The sequence below is a fragment of the Brassica oleracea genome, chromosome C1 (genome assembly GCF_000695525.1).
Source record: "Brassica oleracea var. oleracea cultivar TO1000 chromosome C1, BOL, whole genome shotgun sequence".
Classification (NCBI taxonomy): domain Eukaryota; kingdom Viridiplantae; phylum Streptophyta; class Magnoliopsida; order Brassicales; family Brassicaceae; genus Brassica; species Brassica oleracea.
Window position 1 is genome coordinate 23,521,918 of NC_027748.1, and position 16,049 is coordinate 23,537,966.

The 16,049-nt window shown below is 37.1% G+C and overlaps 1 protein-coding gene across 1 annotated transcript; it reads left to right on the top strand.

The window, feature by feature from the left end:
- The first annotated feature begins 1,604 nt into the window (after positions 1-1,604).
- On the top strand, positions 1,605-3,647 carry LOC106335432. Its single transcript, XM_013773956.1, has 8 exons — positions 1,605-1,727; positions 2,159-2,380; positions 2,462-2,592; positions 2,686-2,877; positions 2,949-3,033; positions 3,114-3,260; positions 3,376-3,463; positions 3,547-3,647. Exons 1-8 carry the CDS (start codon positions 1,605-1,607, stop codon positions 3,645-3,647), a joined length of 1,089 nt encoding a protein of 362 aa, XP_013629410.1.
- The last annotated feature ends 12,402 nt before the right edge of the window (positions 3,648-16,049 follow it).

Here is a 16,049-nt window from a genome sequence, read left to right on the forward strand (position 1 = left end):
TTTTTTGATCATTTGTATCTTTTATAGAAAAAAAATTAAATTACTGATAACAAAATTTTCATTGTGGGATTAATAGTTTTAGGAATTTATAATTTTTTTTAAAAAAAAGTTGCAAATGATCGTTCAAAACTTTTATCAAGAAAATTGTTCAAAGTAAATTTTGAAACTAAAATATTGTATTTTATATGGTTTATAGTTTAATTTAAAACGATATATATATATTAATCTTATTAATTAATTAAATTAGACTTTCTACTAATATAATTTTTGTAATCATTTGTATTTTGTCATAACAAAAATTTTAAACCATGGATCATAAAATTTGAATGTGAGACTTTTAACAGTTTTAGTAATTTATAGCCGTTTGTAAAAATTCAAAATATAACATATACATAAAAATCTAAATTTTTATTATATGGTTATTGTGGTTGTTTAATTTATTTAATAGCTTAAAATTAAACAAATATGATAGAAGATACACTATTTTTTATCAAATCTTTATTATTCAAAATCATTAATTGTCATAAATACTTTAGCCACATTAGGCAATTCCGTAAATTTTATTTAAGGAAATAATAAAGTACATTAATGATGAATTTATTGTTAGTTTAATAAAAAGCTTATTATATAATTAGAAGGACCAACATATTTCTCTAATGATTCTAAGAATCATTGTAGTGATGATATGTGGCTACAAAAAGAAGTTGTAATGCTTCTCAAATAATATATAGGGGATATATATATATATATATATATATATATATATTAAGGCACTTTATATTAAATTGTTCTTTTTTTCCGAGGAATAATAAAGGTAAGAGAAGACAAGCTCACCCTGTGAGGAAAGGAAACAGAACAACCTTGAGTTTGTTCCTAACATACTGATCATTCACTTGGAAATAGTATCGAGGATCAGAGAAGTAACGAGTAATCTGTTCCAAATTTCAAGACGAAGACAAACAACTTCAAAATTGATGTAAAGAGAGATGTGGAATTCACCAAGAAAATAACTCTTACATTGCTCTGCAAATACTCAGAGCTTGATCCTAGAATCCTCTCCCCATACGTACATCTCTCTGCCTATCAAAACAAAATCAACACATCTTTAATCTCATATGAACCAGAAGTATACCAAACAATTTGCATATCAATAATCTTACAAAGACATATTTGCTTCTTAGATTCAACAAAACTCTCTTCTAAAGTCAACCATTCCCCATGAGAGACCTCTCCATGACTCATAACCCTTTCTTTCTGAACAGATATCAAGAACTCGAGAAACCCACAACAGAAACTACTATCTCGCATCACTATAGATCAAAAGTTCAAAACTTTTCTAAGATGAGAGTAGAATCAATTAAAGCAAGGAAGAAGGGAGAGGAACCATTCGACAATGCTGGAAACATGAACAGCCCAAGTGGGTACAGACAATGCGTTAATTGATTTAACTACCACACCAAACAAACAAAATAGCAAGGTCCGCTCCACAATTCACCTTGAGGTTTGATAAGAAACCATCATTACAAAACTCAAAGATGATCTAACAAAAGATATTTATTGCTTTGTAATAAGAGAACAAACCAGTCCGTGCTCTAGCTCAACGCATGCCCCTGAGAAGAGGATATCAAGAGCTTCAGAGATTGATCGGGAGAGGAGGCATTGGGGAGGAAGGTCGGGAGGGAGGAGGCGGTGAAGCGACTGAGACGGCGGCGATTCTGGTGGTGGAAGTTTCGAAATCAAACCGAATCAGTCCTCTCGGGAGAGAAAGAGATGAGAGAGATGAGAGAGAGACAGAGACGTCGCGTTATTATGGTGACACATGCCACTAAGAGACGGGCCTTCCAGGCCTTACACAAGAGGCGAGTCTTGGGCTTCTGTCTTTTCTTAATTGTTTTTTAATTGGATTTAGGAGAAGAGTTGGGTTAAGAGTCAGCGATAATGCTGCTCTGAGAAGCCTACTGGGAAGTTGACAGCCACAGCTAAGAAAAATGGTTGCTCCAATGTCTCTGAGTTCCTTAAAAAAGAGGGTTCTGAAAAATACTTTTACAGGAGGAAGGTGAAACCGCTACGAAGCAACGATCCCTTGTATTCTGTCGATCATAGATTTTGTGTCTTTTTTTGATGATATTGGCATCTGCATGAAAATGTTATGGGACAGGGGAATTGTGCTGAAGAGATAAATGATTCAAGTGCTGGCTGCAGCGAGGAGAATGCTGCGGCAAGAACCAAACCCGTTCTCAAGGAGAAAGAGGAGTTTCAGCTTGAGGAGGTTAAGCTACCACAGGGCATCGAATCAATCACTGTTTCAAGTGTTGATTTGCACCCTGAAAATGCTGGAAGCGTGCTTCAGTTTTTAGAGTTCTGTCTGACTTTTAGAGAGGTATCATCTATATAATTAACCCTTTGAACATAAGAAAGGCTCACTAATAGTTCCCCTCACTTCATATGACTTTATGAAAAGGCTCTGGGTTTGAGGGACGGGCAAGCTCATTTGGTTGTACGTGAGGTTCTATCTGGGAGCCAAGAGCATTCTACGCTTACCCAGACGATAATCCAATTATTGACTCTTATACTAGTTGACAGAGGAGACATGTAAGCATTGTTTTTCTTGGAAAGTATCAATTTTTTTCTAATAAATTATGCATATCATATCTGATCAATTACCATTTTTAAAATAAAATGTAGATCGGTTGGCTTGAGTGCAACTGATGACAGGTGGTTCACTATTCTTGGAAATTGTCTTGCGGAATCAGAAGTTAAGCTTGATGACTTCCCTCCTGAGATGTTTCAGAAAGGCATTTCTGAGTATGAGGAGATGGATTCATTACAAAAGCTTAAGCTTTTGAATTTTGTATGCGATGAAGCGCTTGGCATATCGTAGGTTATAGAGATATATTCATACGTACATACATATATATAAGGGTTTACATGCTGTGATAAATTTTCAGGGTGATGAGGAATTTCATTGAAAACCCTGAATATGTTGAAAAGAAAAAGAAAGCAGAAGAAAAGTTGAATGCAGCAGAAGCTAGGGTAACCATAAAAAATCTAAAGTTTTTTACAATTTAAGTTTGATAACGCCTTAGATTTATTCTAAAACATTTCTGATGTAGGAGAAACAACTGTATCAGAAGATAAAAAATGACTTTGCCAAAGCTGAAGCAGATAATAATGGGGTTGCATTAACAATCGAACAACGGCTTGCAATTATATCGCAAATGTCTGCCGAATCCGAAGAAGTTCATTTTGAAAAGAAAAAGGCATTAGAAATGCAATCTAAAAGTATATATTTGAACTCATGTGATTGATTTCATAAAAATGTATGTACCTAATGTTATTGGTTTGCATAGGTCAAGAATCTAATGATGCTCTTAGAACCAATTCCCGGTTGAACTGGATGACAATGATCTTATTCTCTGGAATTTGAAGTCGTACAATGAAGAACCAACCATTTTGCTTCAAGGTGTGAAAGATACATTGGAATTTTCCATTTGTTGTGGCAAAGAGTATGTTACTGACTTTAATCTCTTCTGTATCTGGGTGCAGATTTGGGAAGCTGTAGTGACATATGTCCTCATGAAAAATGGTATTCTTTTAGCTCCGAGCAGAAACCACAGGTTGAGAAGTACATCACTTTCAAAAAGTAAATAATTTCATCTTCGTTTTTAGGTCAAAGAATTTATTAAGGCTTGTGAGAGTTTAAAACTGCTTTTCAGGTCAAAGAATTTTTGAATGCTTTTAAAGGTTTAGAATTCTTTATCAATCTTAAACCAAAATTTTATACATACTATATACAATACTTGCAACTAAATCATATGTAAACTGATGCTTCACTTGAAATTACAAACTTTGGAATCTCTCTGTGTTACAATCAAAAACTTTCTAAGCATGAAATTATATTGGTTTCTTGAACTTCAAGCGATGTGAATGTGTTCATGGGCATCCATTTTCTGTTTTGCATATCATTTCTTACTTTTAATAATATGTTTTGTGGTACGAGTAAATGTAATCAACTCCTGTGCATGGGACTGTACTTCTTCTTCCTTTTTTTGGTGGGGATGGGTGGGGGGAGGGGGGCTGTACTTCGATTGATGCTGATGTGTTAATGGGCTTACATGTTTTTAGTTGCATCTCAATTTTTCTTTCATGTGTTTAATATACAGGAAGAAATGTCGTCTAGAAAAGAAAATGGAGAAGAAGGAGAAGAGGAGAAAGTCTATTTTTCAGTAGTATTGATGATTTTTCCCATTTGCCTGCGAGCACATAATATAAAATGTGTTTGCTAAGCAGAGGTGAAAAGGTTGATTCATGCACTCTTCACATGCAATTTTAAATTGCATTTGAATATGACTTGTTGTTTACTTACATTTCCAAACAATCTAAAAACTCTTTTATACATTTTTATGCTAAAAACCTTTCCAACATAATTATGGACGAATAATATATTTATTTTTGATTATGAGTGTGATTGGTTACATTATAAATTTAAAATGCGGGAGTATTGTAATTTTTGTATTGTCACTAATCATACATATAATTTGGTGCACGTTTTTTCATATATATTAATTTTCCAACATAATTTTCATATATATTTTTTTGGTGTAAGTTCTTTCATATAGTTTTACAGCAATGAACAGTGAAAATAAAGAGTGCATTATAAAATATGGTATAAATTTTGCATGTTAAATGGGGTTGTACAAAAAAAAGACATTATACTCACCTTCCTGAAGGAAATTCCAAGTTTTTTCTTCTGTTGGATGATTACATTGACATGTTACTTTTTGACAAATTATATCTTCGCTAAAGAAATTGGCAAGTTACTTTGTGATAAGCATTCTAATTATGGTAAAAAAATCATACATATTTATATTCATAGATACAAAAGTTAAAAGAAAGCTAAATATATATAATTTCTTATGATTAGGATTATCATTCTCACCAAATATAAACATGTAATAAGTTTTATATTTACGAAGTATCTAATCTGTATAAATACTTTTATCCACAATAAAGTTCAATTATTAATTTTATATAATTACAAATAGATTTTGACCCCTGCATCCACACGGTTATTTTTCCTATATATAAAAATATTAATGCTTATATTTCAAAAATTTATGATTAAGTTGTAAATACTTTTGTGTTATTCTCTAAGTCTATAATAGAAGTTACTTCAAGTTATTTGACGAAAAATCTAAAAATCTAAAAATTAGAATTAACGTGCTGAGAGGTGTGAATGTGAGAATATGGTATTTTTAACTTTAGTTGAAAATATATATAGTTTCATTTTAGGTTTTATGGATATATAATACGTCCAGATAAATTTAATTTATTAAAGTTTATTTAATGATTTTAGTTAATATGATTGATATTATTGTGGTATATGCTTTCAATATGATTTTTTCAAATATTGAATAAACTGATTATTTTTTTAAATCTACGATTATATACACCATATGTAGGGTTAGTTCTAAAAAAAAAAGAGTACTGATTTTCCCAATAAAATTCATGAGAGACGAATGACTGATATCGAACTTATCAGATTCATCATCTTATAAATGTTATCTCATGTTAATTATAATGTTCTCAATTTTTTATTATGAAAACTGATGTATAGTTGAACAGCTACTTTTATATCTTTTTTATATATATAGTAGATGAATATTTGAAAAGATACAATAATAGGTTTACAATTCGGTTAACAAATTAAATGAGACAGTCAATCTATACATGTCATTAACGGAGTGTATGTTAATGAATAGATTAATCTTGTAATATTTCATGTTGAAATTTTGAATTTTAGTTTTGTGTAATATCCTAATTTATATTAAGTTTAGTTGAATAAAAAAATATTGTTAGGATATTATTAGTTAAAACATACATATAATAATTTTCTAAAGAATGTCTAAAGAAAAATCACACATGAAATAAATTATGATATAATCATGAAATATGACAAAAATAAAAAATAAATGGCAAAAAAAAATCATGAAATAAATATCTATTTTAACAGATACAATCATTTTATCTATTTGAGATAGAAATGAATATTTGTTTCTAAAATAATCTTTTAAATCTTTGTAAAAATGTATTTTCAAAAACTAATGAGAAATTGTTAGAAATACCACAAGTTAAGTATCACTTTTCAAAAATACCATCAATCAGAAAATATACTAACATTTGAGTTTAGACTTTAGTGATTATTGTTTAGGGTTTAGTATTAAGGGGTTGGAGTTGGGTTTATAAATATTCTATAAAAATTTAAAAAAATTAGCTTAGTGTTATTTTATCAAAAATTTAGAGTATTTGTGAAAATAGTCATTCATTAATAGTAAATTTTAAAAAGTGGTATCAAACTTGTGGTAGAATTAAAATTTCTTCACAAATAATAATTTTAAATTGGAATTATGATTAAAAATATTTTCAGAACTTTTAATTTTCGTTTATATATTAAAAATAAATTAATTTTAATGATATTTTATGATAATTCTAATTAAATAATTTTTGGAAAAAAATTTGGGAAATTTTCATTTTACCACTTTCTTTGTATCATTATTCATGTTTACCACTTTTTTTGTACCATTATTCATGTTTACCACCATTAAAGAGATATTTTCAAAAATATCTTCTACACTAACTGGCAAACGACTCTTATACCATTGTTCTCTTTATAATTATTTAAATAAATAAAAAATAAAAGAAAATTTTATGTTTTCGAATTATACTTTTTCAAATTCAAATCTTTTTTAAAATTTTTTTTTACAATTTCTTTTTTTTTTAAATCGAAAATTATTTTTGAAACCATTTTTTTTCTTCTATATTTTTAAGTATTTATTTATATATTTATTAGAATCATAAATTTTACATTTCAAAAATCCTACCCCACCCTTCAACTCTTAATCCTAAGTCTAGATTAGTTAGGGTTATAAATGTTTTTTACCCTTCTTTAAAAGTGAGGATAAAAGTGGTTAGTGTAAACATGAAAAGTGATACTGTGAATGTGGTATTTTTGGCAATTTCCCAATAAATTTTTAAAAGATGTCATTTTTTTGTTAGATATTCTTTAACAAAATATTCGTTTTGTATTCAAATGAAAAAATATATAAAGATATTGGAATATGCTATAATTAAGTTATGTGAAATTTGATAAACTTCCTAAAAAATGGTCCAAAAGAAAAAATCACATATGAAATCAGTTATGACTTCTTTTTAATAGGATATATATATATATATATATATATATATATATATATATATAATCAAAAAATTTTATTTAAAATTAAATTTTATAAAGTTATTATTGAAATTCTTATGACAAAAATATTAATTTTGATGATGTACCGGTGTATAAAATTGTAACATATAGCATATTAAGGGTATGTTATGAAAACATTTATATTTTACGTGATCAATACTGTAATTAAAATGATAATATATAATAGTATCGTATAAATGATATTTATTAAAACGATATTATAATAGTATCATATAATAAAATGTTGACCATGTTTGCCCATCAATATCTCATCTGATTTTTGCAGATGATAGTCGTTTCTTTTGTAAGGCACAAAAGAGGAGTGTCAAACCATTCTGAAGATATAAAGGAGTATGATGATGTATCAAATCAAGTAATAAATTTTCAAAAATATTCGATTCAATTTGGACATAAGATTAAAGAATCCAGTCTATAGGAGTTGCAGAATATCTTGGGAATTCAGAATTTGAGAGGGATGAGATCTTATTTAGGACTGCCAGAGAATCTCGGAGGGTCCAAGACACAAGTTTTTGGATTTATTCAAGATCGATTGAACATCAGAGTTAGCGGCTGGACTTTTAAGTTTTGTACTAAAGGAGGAAAAGAAGTGATCATTAAATCAGTGGTTACGGCCTTACCAAATCATGTGATGTCTTGTTATCTTTTGCCAAAGGCAACGGTAAAGAAACTAACTAGTGCGGTAACTCTAGTGGAGTCATGGGGACAGCACAAAAGGCATGCATTGAAAATCATGGGACAAAGTTTGTATAAACAAAGATGAAGGAGGTTTAGGTTTCAAAGACCTCATTGATTTTAACACGGCGATGCTTGATAAGCAGCTATGGCGTCTGATTGAGAAACCAAATTTCTTATTCTCTCGAGTATTTAATGGACGGTACTACAGGAATGCCTCACTCCTGGAACCGATCCGATCATACTCTCCGTCGTATGGCTGGCGGAGTATTGTATCTGCTAGATCTCTAGTTAGCAAATGACTAATTAAAAAGGTGGGATCATGATCATCTATCTCCGTATGGAACGGTCACCGCCTCCCAACCACTCGCCCAAAACCAACAAATAAAACCAGCATAACAATTACTCTGACCTTACAATTGACTCTCTCATTGATTCAGTTTCGCGAACTTGGAACTTGCAGGCAATTCAGGCTTTAGTGGATCTCCAGGATGCAAACATAATATAAAGCATACCAGTGAGTAGGACTCATACGGTGGATAGGGATGGACGACATTTCACTAATAATGGGAAATATACGGTCAAAACAGGTTACCAAGTAGAGCGAATTTTCCCAGACATGGAAAAACCAACATCAGTGTTTGGACCCACAGTTGATATACTAAAAGCGTTCTGCTGGAAAGTACGGTGCCCTCCAAAGATTAAGCATTTCTTATGGCAATTGATGTTGAGCTATATAGCAGTTAAGAGGAATCTCCAAGCGAGAGAACTACAAGGGGATATATGTTGTGCCAGATGTGGAGCTTTAGAGGAATCGATAAACCATGTATTTTTTTAATGTCCTCCAGCTCGTCAAGTTTGGACCTTATCACAGGTACCTTCAAATCCAACTATTTTCCCCACTAGTGCTCTCTTCACAAATATGGATCATCTATTCTGGAGAGTTCATCCGAAAATGGATGATCATCAATTTGTATGGATTCTATGGTACATTTGGAAAGAAAGGAATAACAAAGTTTTCAATAATATAGACGTTGACCCGAGGAAAACGCTCAAATTTGCGGAAATAGAATCAATACTTTGGGCTGAAGCACAAGTGTTGATGCGCCCCAGATCGAGCATCGACCGGCTCGGATCATGGAAACGGCCCAAGGTGGCGATCTTGTCAACCAGCTCGACCCAACCGAGGTTTTACCATCAGATCGTGCTGAACATACTGCCCATGTCATCCCATCTGATCATTCCATCCATACTGACCATTTTTCCCATCGGATCGTGCTGATCAGACCGTCCGTACCGTCCCATCCGATCACCCCGACCGTACCGCACGTGCTGTCCACCGTATCGACCCACAAACGTCCGGAATGGAGCTAAGACTACAACCACGACCTAGCGACGGAATTGATCGACCCATATCACTTCTTTCCCAACCAATTCAACATTATAAGACTGATGGTCAAGCCAGAATCCACTTGGGACGAGAAGAATCCAAAGATGGCCGCAGATTCTCCCTTATGGCCCTTTTGGTGCACCCCGCGCGTAGAAACCCGTTAAAAAAAGAGAGAGAGAGAGAGAGAGAATGGCCGAGTATCTTTGTGATGGTCGAGTCTTGGGCAATAAGGATCGATCAAGAAGCTTTGAAGTACGAGGTGGGCGAAGAATTGATCGTGAGTGAACTATGAGTCGAATAAGTTGCTCGGCCATAGTTAGAAGATGGTTTAGATTGATTAGACAGATGTTTTGGAAGCAGAACATTTTTGGAAGCACGACGGTTTAGAAGCTCGACGTTTTGGAAGAATGACGTTCCTTCAGAACAAAGTTTTCCGCGAAACTTCGTATCAGCGGAATATTATTTCGAAGACATTGGAAGAAGGACGGGAATTAAGCAAGACGGGAAGCAAGCACGACGGGATCGAAGCACGACGGGAAAACCCGAAATTAGACAAAAACCCTAATTTCAGTATTATGCAAGTTTTCGATGAAGCCGAAGGATCGGGAAATATTTGCCGCCAAGGTCAGACTTCAGATTGGAGTTTATTAAAAATATTAAACTTATCTGAACGGGAGCAAAAAAATATTCGGGGTTAATCGCGGATCGGAAAATTGCCAGAAGGACCGAAATCAGGCGAATGGACCGAGAAGCTCGAGGTGGCTCGTTGCATGGGTTCAAATCGTGGTGTCAACCATATAACAAGCTGATTGTCTCCAGAAGCTCGAGCTGTCGCCCTGCATGAAAGCTGTACATGCAGCCTGACATGTATAAGCACGAGGTGGATCGACCAAGAACGAGGTGTCTCCGCGCATGCAACTGAAGCATGTTGATCGACATGTGTGTGCTCCTGTGGCGCCTTGCATGAGCTCTAGTCATGCAGCCTGACATCTGGGAGGAGTGGTGGCTTTCTGCATGTGTCCTGGACATGCAGCCAGCCATGTGGAGCACGAAGTGCCGCCGCGCATGCGTCCGGAGCCATGCGAAGCGACACACAGTCTGCCACCAACCTGAAGCAGATTGGTTGCTGTCTCCTATATATACCCCACGATCCCAGCTTATTTCTTCACATCCAGACCTGTCCAAACTAAGTTAAAAACGGAGAGAAAACTAGATAAAGGAAGCAAGTGAATCCGAGCTATTTCGAGAGTTTTAGAGAGTTTTCGAGGTTAGTTCTCAACTGATTTCGAGTCAGCACCTAGGGAAGGTTCTGTCAAATGAATTCGTCCAGGCCAGTCAGTTCCTTTGATGATCAAGTGGAGGTTCTGTCCAGACTTAGTTCAGTTCAATGGGTTCAGATCAGTCGAAGTCTTGAAGTTCGATACTCCGCCGGGAAGTCCGAAGAACTGTCCAGAAGCTAAAGGAGGTTCTGTCCGAATCCAGATCAGTCCGTACAGACCTGTAAGTTTCTTCATGGTGAAGCCGAGGTTCTTTCCAAGTCCAGATCAGTCCAGTCCAGTTCAGTCACGTCGTCCCTTGGGTTTTGGCCATGTCATCTCCGATCAACCAACTGCTTCTCGCCTAGAACACTGCGAGTTGGTTTATTTGAATTCCACTTGGAATTTAGGGTAGATCGAGTCGCATATGGATAAGAATGATCACGCTATTGAATGGTAGAGTCCTTAGGGTTATTTTATTTATGGAACCGGACTCAGTTTAGCACGGGCTAAGCTGAGATGAAAGGAATTCAGACTGAGTTAATAACCTGACTAGTACTAGGGCAAGGATGCATCATGTTTTCTATTCTTGCGTGTTGATTTGGTTGAGTGCAGGTTCCCGTTATCTTTAAAGATAGTTTCATAGCAGAAGGCTGAACTATCTGGGTAATGGTTTGATTGAGTTGTTTAGTATTGATATTGTTGTTTAGTTGTTTAGTAGTTAGTACTAAGGTCTTAGGCCATATAGGCCGAACTACGGGTGCTATTGGTTAAGTCTTTTGGAGTCGAGTGTCTAGTTGGATTGGGAAGACTCAGACGAACGGGGTCATGTCCTATGGCTGAGTATTAAATGACGGTGTAATGTGGCAGTGACCCGAAGGACTATGGGCTGTCGCGCGGTGACCCGAAGGACTATGGGCCGCGGTCGGTTGAAATTTCCTTCTTCTGGCTTTTGTGGTAGGGAGATAGGATATTGCCGATAGAGAGGAGGAACACGAAGTCACCAGGGCCCAGGTTAGAGTGTTGTGTTAGAGGGTCGTAAGAGTTATGGAACCCTCGAGTCAGTGTAGCACCGATATACGGTGTTACGGCGTAGATACTCATAGTCTTATTATTGTGATTGTGGTTGATTGATTTGCTTGCAGGTTTCTGACATTAAGTCCTAATTCTGGCTCATGTACCAGATTAGGCTTGGTGTGTATTTCGTTAGTGTAGGCCTGGCGTTGGCATGTATGTGTTTGAGTGATTGCTTGTGAAGGGTGGTGGATATTAAAGCTATGCGGTATCATTGGTTGGCCGATCATGTTCTTGTCTGATTGTTGGTCAACCGGTTAATGATACTTTTATAGTCTAAGTGTCTAACACTACATGAGTACTGAACTCAAGCGTATATATGGTTAACTAGGGATTGGTTGTTGACTTGTTTTAATGCAGGTTCCCGTTACTTGAAGCTAGATCAAGGCAGGAGGCCAAGTCTAACTTAGTAACGGTTTGCTTAGCCTTAGCTTTTATTGCATGCTAGGGCTAGATTGATTGTTATTTTGGGTTGTCTAGGTTAGAGTCTTGGTTGCGTTTAGAGGCCGCCAGCTCACTGAGTAATACTAGATTACTCATCCAACTCCATTGTCCTTTTTGCAGGTCGCTTTAGGTAAGGATGATCGGATTGCTTGGTGTTGGACGTTAGGACCGCCTGAGTATTGTAAACGGTATTGTGTTATGTGTTTTGCCGGCTCGATTTGGCATTAGGCCGGGTCCAGTCTTGAATTATTTCAATGTATGGATATTTTTTGAATCAATAAAGTAATTGTTTTATATGCGCTTCATGAGTACTCTGATATTTGACTAGTCCGGTCTAACACAACGTTAGGTCGTAGTACGGGTTGAAAAGCCTTAGGCCTCGATCTAACGGAAAACTCTAACTCTAGGTACGGGTTGCAAAACCTTGTGCCTTGACGCAGTGGGACGAGTTAGTGGATGAACTGGTCGAGGTCGTGGAGTAAATTTTGTGACTGACCGGATCGTCCCTAACCCGTCACGTAGCGCTTCCGGACCATGGTGTTGGGTTGGACTGTCAGTCATGTTCTTGCTTGATTGTTGGCTGGCTGGTTGGCTCATTCATCTCTAACCCTGGGTGTTGGACAGTCGATCAGTCATGTTCTTGTTTGATTGTTGGTCGGTTGATCGATCATATGTCTAGGACGGTTCGGGGGTGTTACAGAGGTGGTATCAGAGCATGGTTTCATCCATGCTTCCGGAACTCATGATTTAATCGGTTTTAAATATTTTATCGAGTCAAAACGAGTCACAAAAGGCATTAAGAAATCCGGTCACGTCCAGCGATTGTATTTATTGGTTTAGGAATTAAGATTGAGGTAGTGAAATCTAGAATTGCTAGGTTGCTGGTTAGCACTGTTAGGTTGCTGGTTAGAATTGCGGTTATGTTGCATTGTTGTTAGAATTTGTTGGGTTAGTAGATTATTTAGTTAATTATCTACTAACTTGCGTGTGAAGTGTTCTTTTGAATTGCAACGAGTAAGTGTGTTCGTTGATCGGAACTTTAAGGGATGAAAACCTTAAAGTGGAGGGAGTTCGAGGCCAAACCCAAACCCGAAGCGAAAGAGGAGAGACAGATACAGAAAACTGGGCTTTGGTATGGACTGGACATATGGTGAGGAACAAGACTTCGTTGGGAAAGGATTTCATCAGTAGTTGGGAAGACGACGATCGAGAAGGATTTGAGGAATCTTGACAAGGATGATATCTATCGAAAGGACAAGATAGTATCATGGGAAATGAGTGTGTTATGGCAGAGTAAAAGCAAGAGGACGACTCAGTGATCATTCCAGTGAAGAGATATGAAGACGATTGTGGATGCCTTGAAGAGGACACTCAAGGAACCGTGGTGGACAGAGTAAAGAGGTTATGGAGACGAGTGGAGAATGTTGTGAAGATGAGCAATTGCGCAACTAAAAATTCGAGGACGAATTCTATTAAGGGGGCAGAATGTAGAAACCCGTTAAAAAAAAAAGAGAGAGAGATAATGGTCGAGTATCTTTGAGGTGGTCGAGTCTTGGGCAATAAGGATCGATCGAGAAGCTTTGAAGTACGAGGTGGGCGAAGAATTGATCGTGAGTGAACTATGAGTCGAATAAGTTGCTCGACCATAGTTAGAAGATATCTTAGATTGATTAGACAGATGTTTTGGAAGCAGAACATTTTTGGAAGCACGACGGTTTAGAAGCTCGGCGTTTTGGAAGAATGACGCTTCTTCAGCACGAAGTTTTATGCGAAACTTTGTATCAGCGGAATATTATTTCGAAGACATTGGAAGAAAGACGGGAATTAATCAGGATGGGAAACAAGCACGACGGGATCGAAGCACGACGGGAAAACCCAAAATTAGATAAAAACTGTAATTTCGGTATTATGCAAGTCTTCGATGAAGCCAAAGGATCGGGAAATATTTACCGCCAAGGTCAGACTTCAGATTGGAGTTTATTAGAAATATTAAACTCATCTGAACGAGCGCAAAAAAATATTCGGGGTTAATCGCGGATCGGAAAATTGCCAGAAGGACCGAAATCAGGCGAATGGACCGAGAAGCTCGAGGCGGCTCGTTGCATGGGTTCATAACGTGGTGTCAACCATCTAACAAGCTGAGTGTCTCCAGAAGGTCGAGGTGTCACCCTGCATGGAAGCTCTACATGCAGCCTGGCATGTAGAAGCACGAGGTGGATCGACCAAGCACGAGGTATCTCCGCGCATGCTGATCGACATGTGTGTGTTGCTGTGGCGCCTTGCATGAGCTCTAGTCATGCAGCCTGACATCTGGGAGGAGTGTTGGCATCCCGCATGTGTCCTGGACATGCAGCCAGCCACGTGGAGCACGAGGTGCCGCCGCGCATGCGTCCGGAGCCATGCGAAGCGACACACAGGCTGCCACCTACCTGAAGCTGATTGGTTGCTGTCTCCTATAAATACCCGTTGACCCTAGCTCAATTCTTCACATCCATACCTGTCCAAACTAAGTTAAAAACGTGAGAGAACACTTGAAAAAGAAAGCAAGTGATTCCGAGCTATTTCGAGAGTTTTAGAGAGTTTTCGAGGTCAGTTCTCTACTGATTTCGAGTCAGCGCCTAGGGAAGGATCTGTCAAATGAATTCGTCCAGGCCAGTCAGTTCCTTTGATGATCAAGTGGAGGTGCTGTCCAGACTTAGTTCAGTTCCATGGGTTCAGATCAGTCGAAGTCTTGAAATTCGATACTCCGCCGGGAAGTCCGAAGAACTGTCCAGAAGCTAAAGGAGGTTCTGTCCGAATCCAGATCAGTCCGTACAGACCTGTAAGTTTCTTCATGGTGAAGCCGAGGTTCTTTCCAAGTCGAGATCAGTCCAGTCCAGTTCAGTCAAGTCGTCCCTTGGGTTTTGGCCATGTCCTCTCCGATCAACCAGCTGCTTCTTGCCTAGAACACTTTAAGTTGGTTTGTTTGAACACTTGGAATTTAGGGTAGATCGAGTCGCATATAGATTAGAATGATCGCGCTATTGAATGGTAGAGTCCTTAGGGTTATTTTATTCATGGAACCGGACTCATTTTAGTACGGGCTAAGCTGAGATGAAAGGAATTAAGACTGAGTTAAGACTAGGACTAGGGCTAGGATGCATCATGTTTTCTATTCTTGCGTGTTGATTTGGTTGAGTGCAGGTTCCCGTTATCTTTAAAGATACTTTCATAGCAGGAGGCTGAACTATCTGGGTAACGGATTGATTGGGTTGTTTAGTATTGATATTGTTGTTTAATTGTTTAGTAGTTAGTACTAAGGTCTTAGGCCATATAGGGCGGACTACTGGTACTATTGGTTAAGTCTTGTGGAGTCGAGTGTCAAGTAAGCATCTGGAACTTTATCTCTAGGTTAGGTTCTAGATTGAGTTTGTGTTGTGTGAGTGTGCCGACAGTATGTGCGTAACCCGCCCATACTAGGCTTGTTTAGGGGTGATTAGTGTTTCCTCGGCCTCGTACCCTGCGGGTTCAAGGAAACCCCTTATTCGCTGGATCGGGAAGACTCAGACGAACGGGGTCATGTCTTATGGCTGAGTATTACATGACGATGTAATGTGGCAGTGACCCGAAGGACTGTGGACTGTCGCGCGGTGACCCGAAGGACTGTGGGCCATGGTTGGTTGAAAGTTCCTTCTTTTGGCCTTTGTGGTATGAAGATAGGATATTGCCGATAGAGAGGAGGAACACGAAGTCACCAGGGCCCAGGTTAGAGTGTTGTGTTAGAGAGTCGTAAGGGTTATGGAACCCTCGAGTCAGTGTAGCACCGATATACGGTGTTACGAGTTAGATCGAGTCATTGGTAGTTACTATCTTATTATTGTTGTGGTTGTGGTTGTTGATTGCTTTGTTTGCAGGTTCTGACATTAAGTCCTAAGTCTGGTTTAGGTACCGGATTAGG

Bases quoted from the DNA above. Each gene is read 5' to 3' on its own strand.
- LOC106335432 (XM_013773956.1), top strand. From the start codon at position 1,605: ATGCCCCTGAGAAGAGGATATCAAGAGCTTCAGAGATTGATCGGGAGA. The intron at 2,381-2,461 runs GTATCATCTATA...CTTTATGAAAAG, and splicing joins TCTGTCTGACTTTTAGAGAG to GCTCTGGGTTTGAGGGACGG. The intron at 3,261-3,375 runs GCATTAGAAATG...TGATGCTCTTAG, and splicing joins TTCATTTTGAAAAGAAAAAG to AACCAATTCCCGGTTGAACT.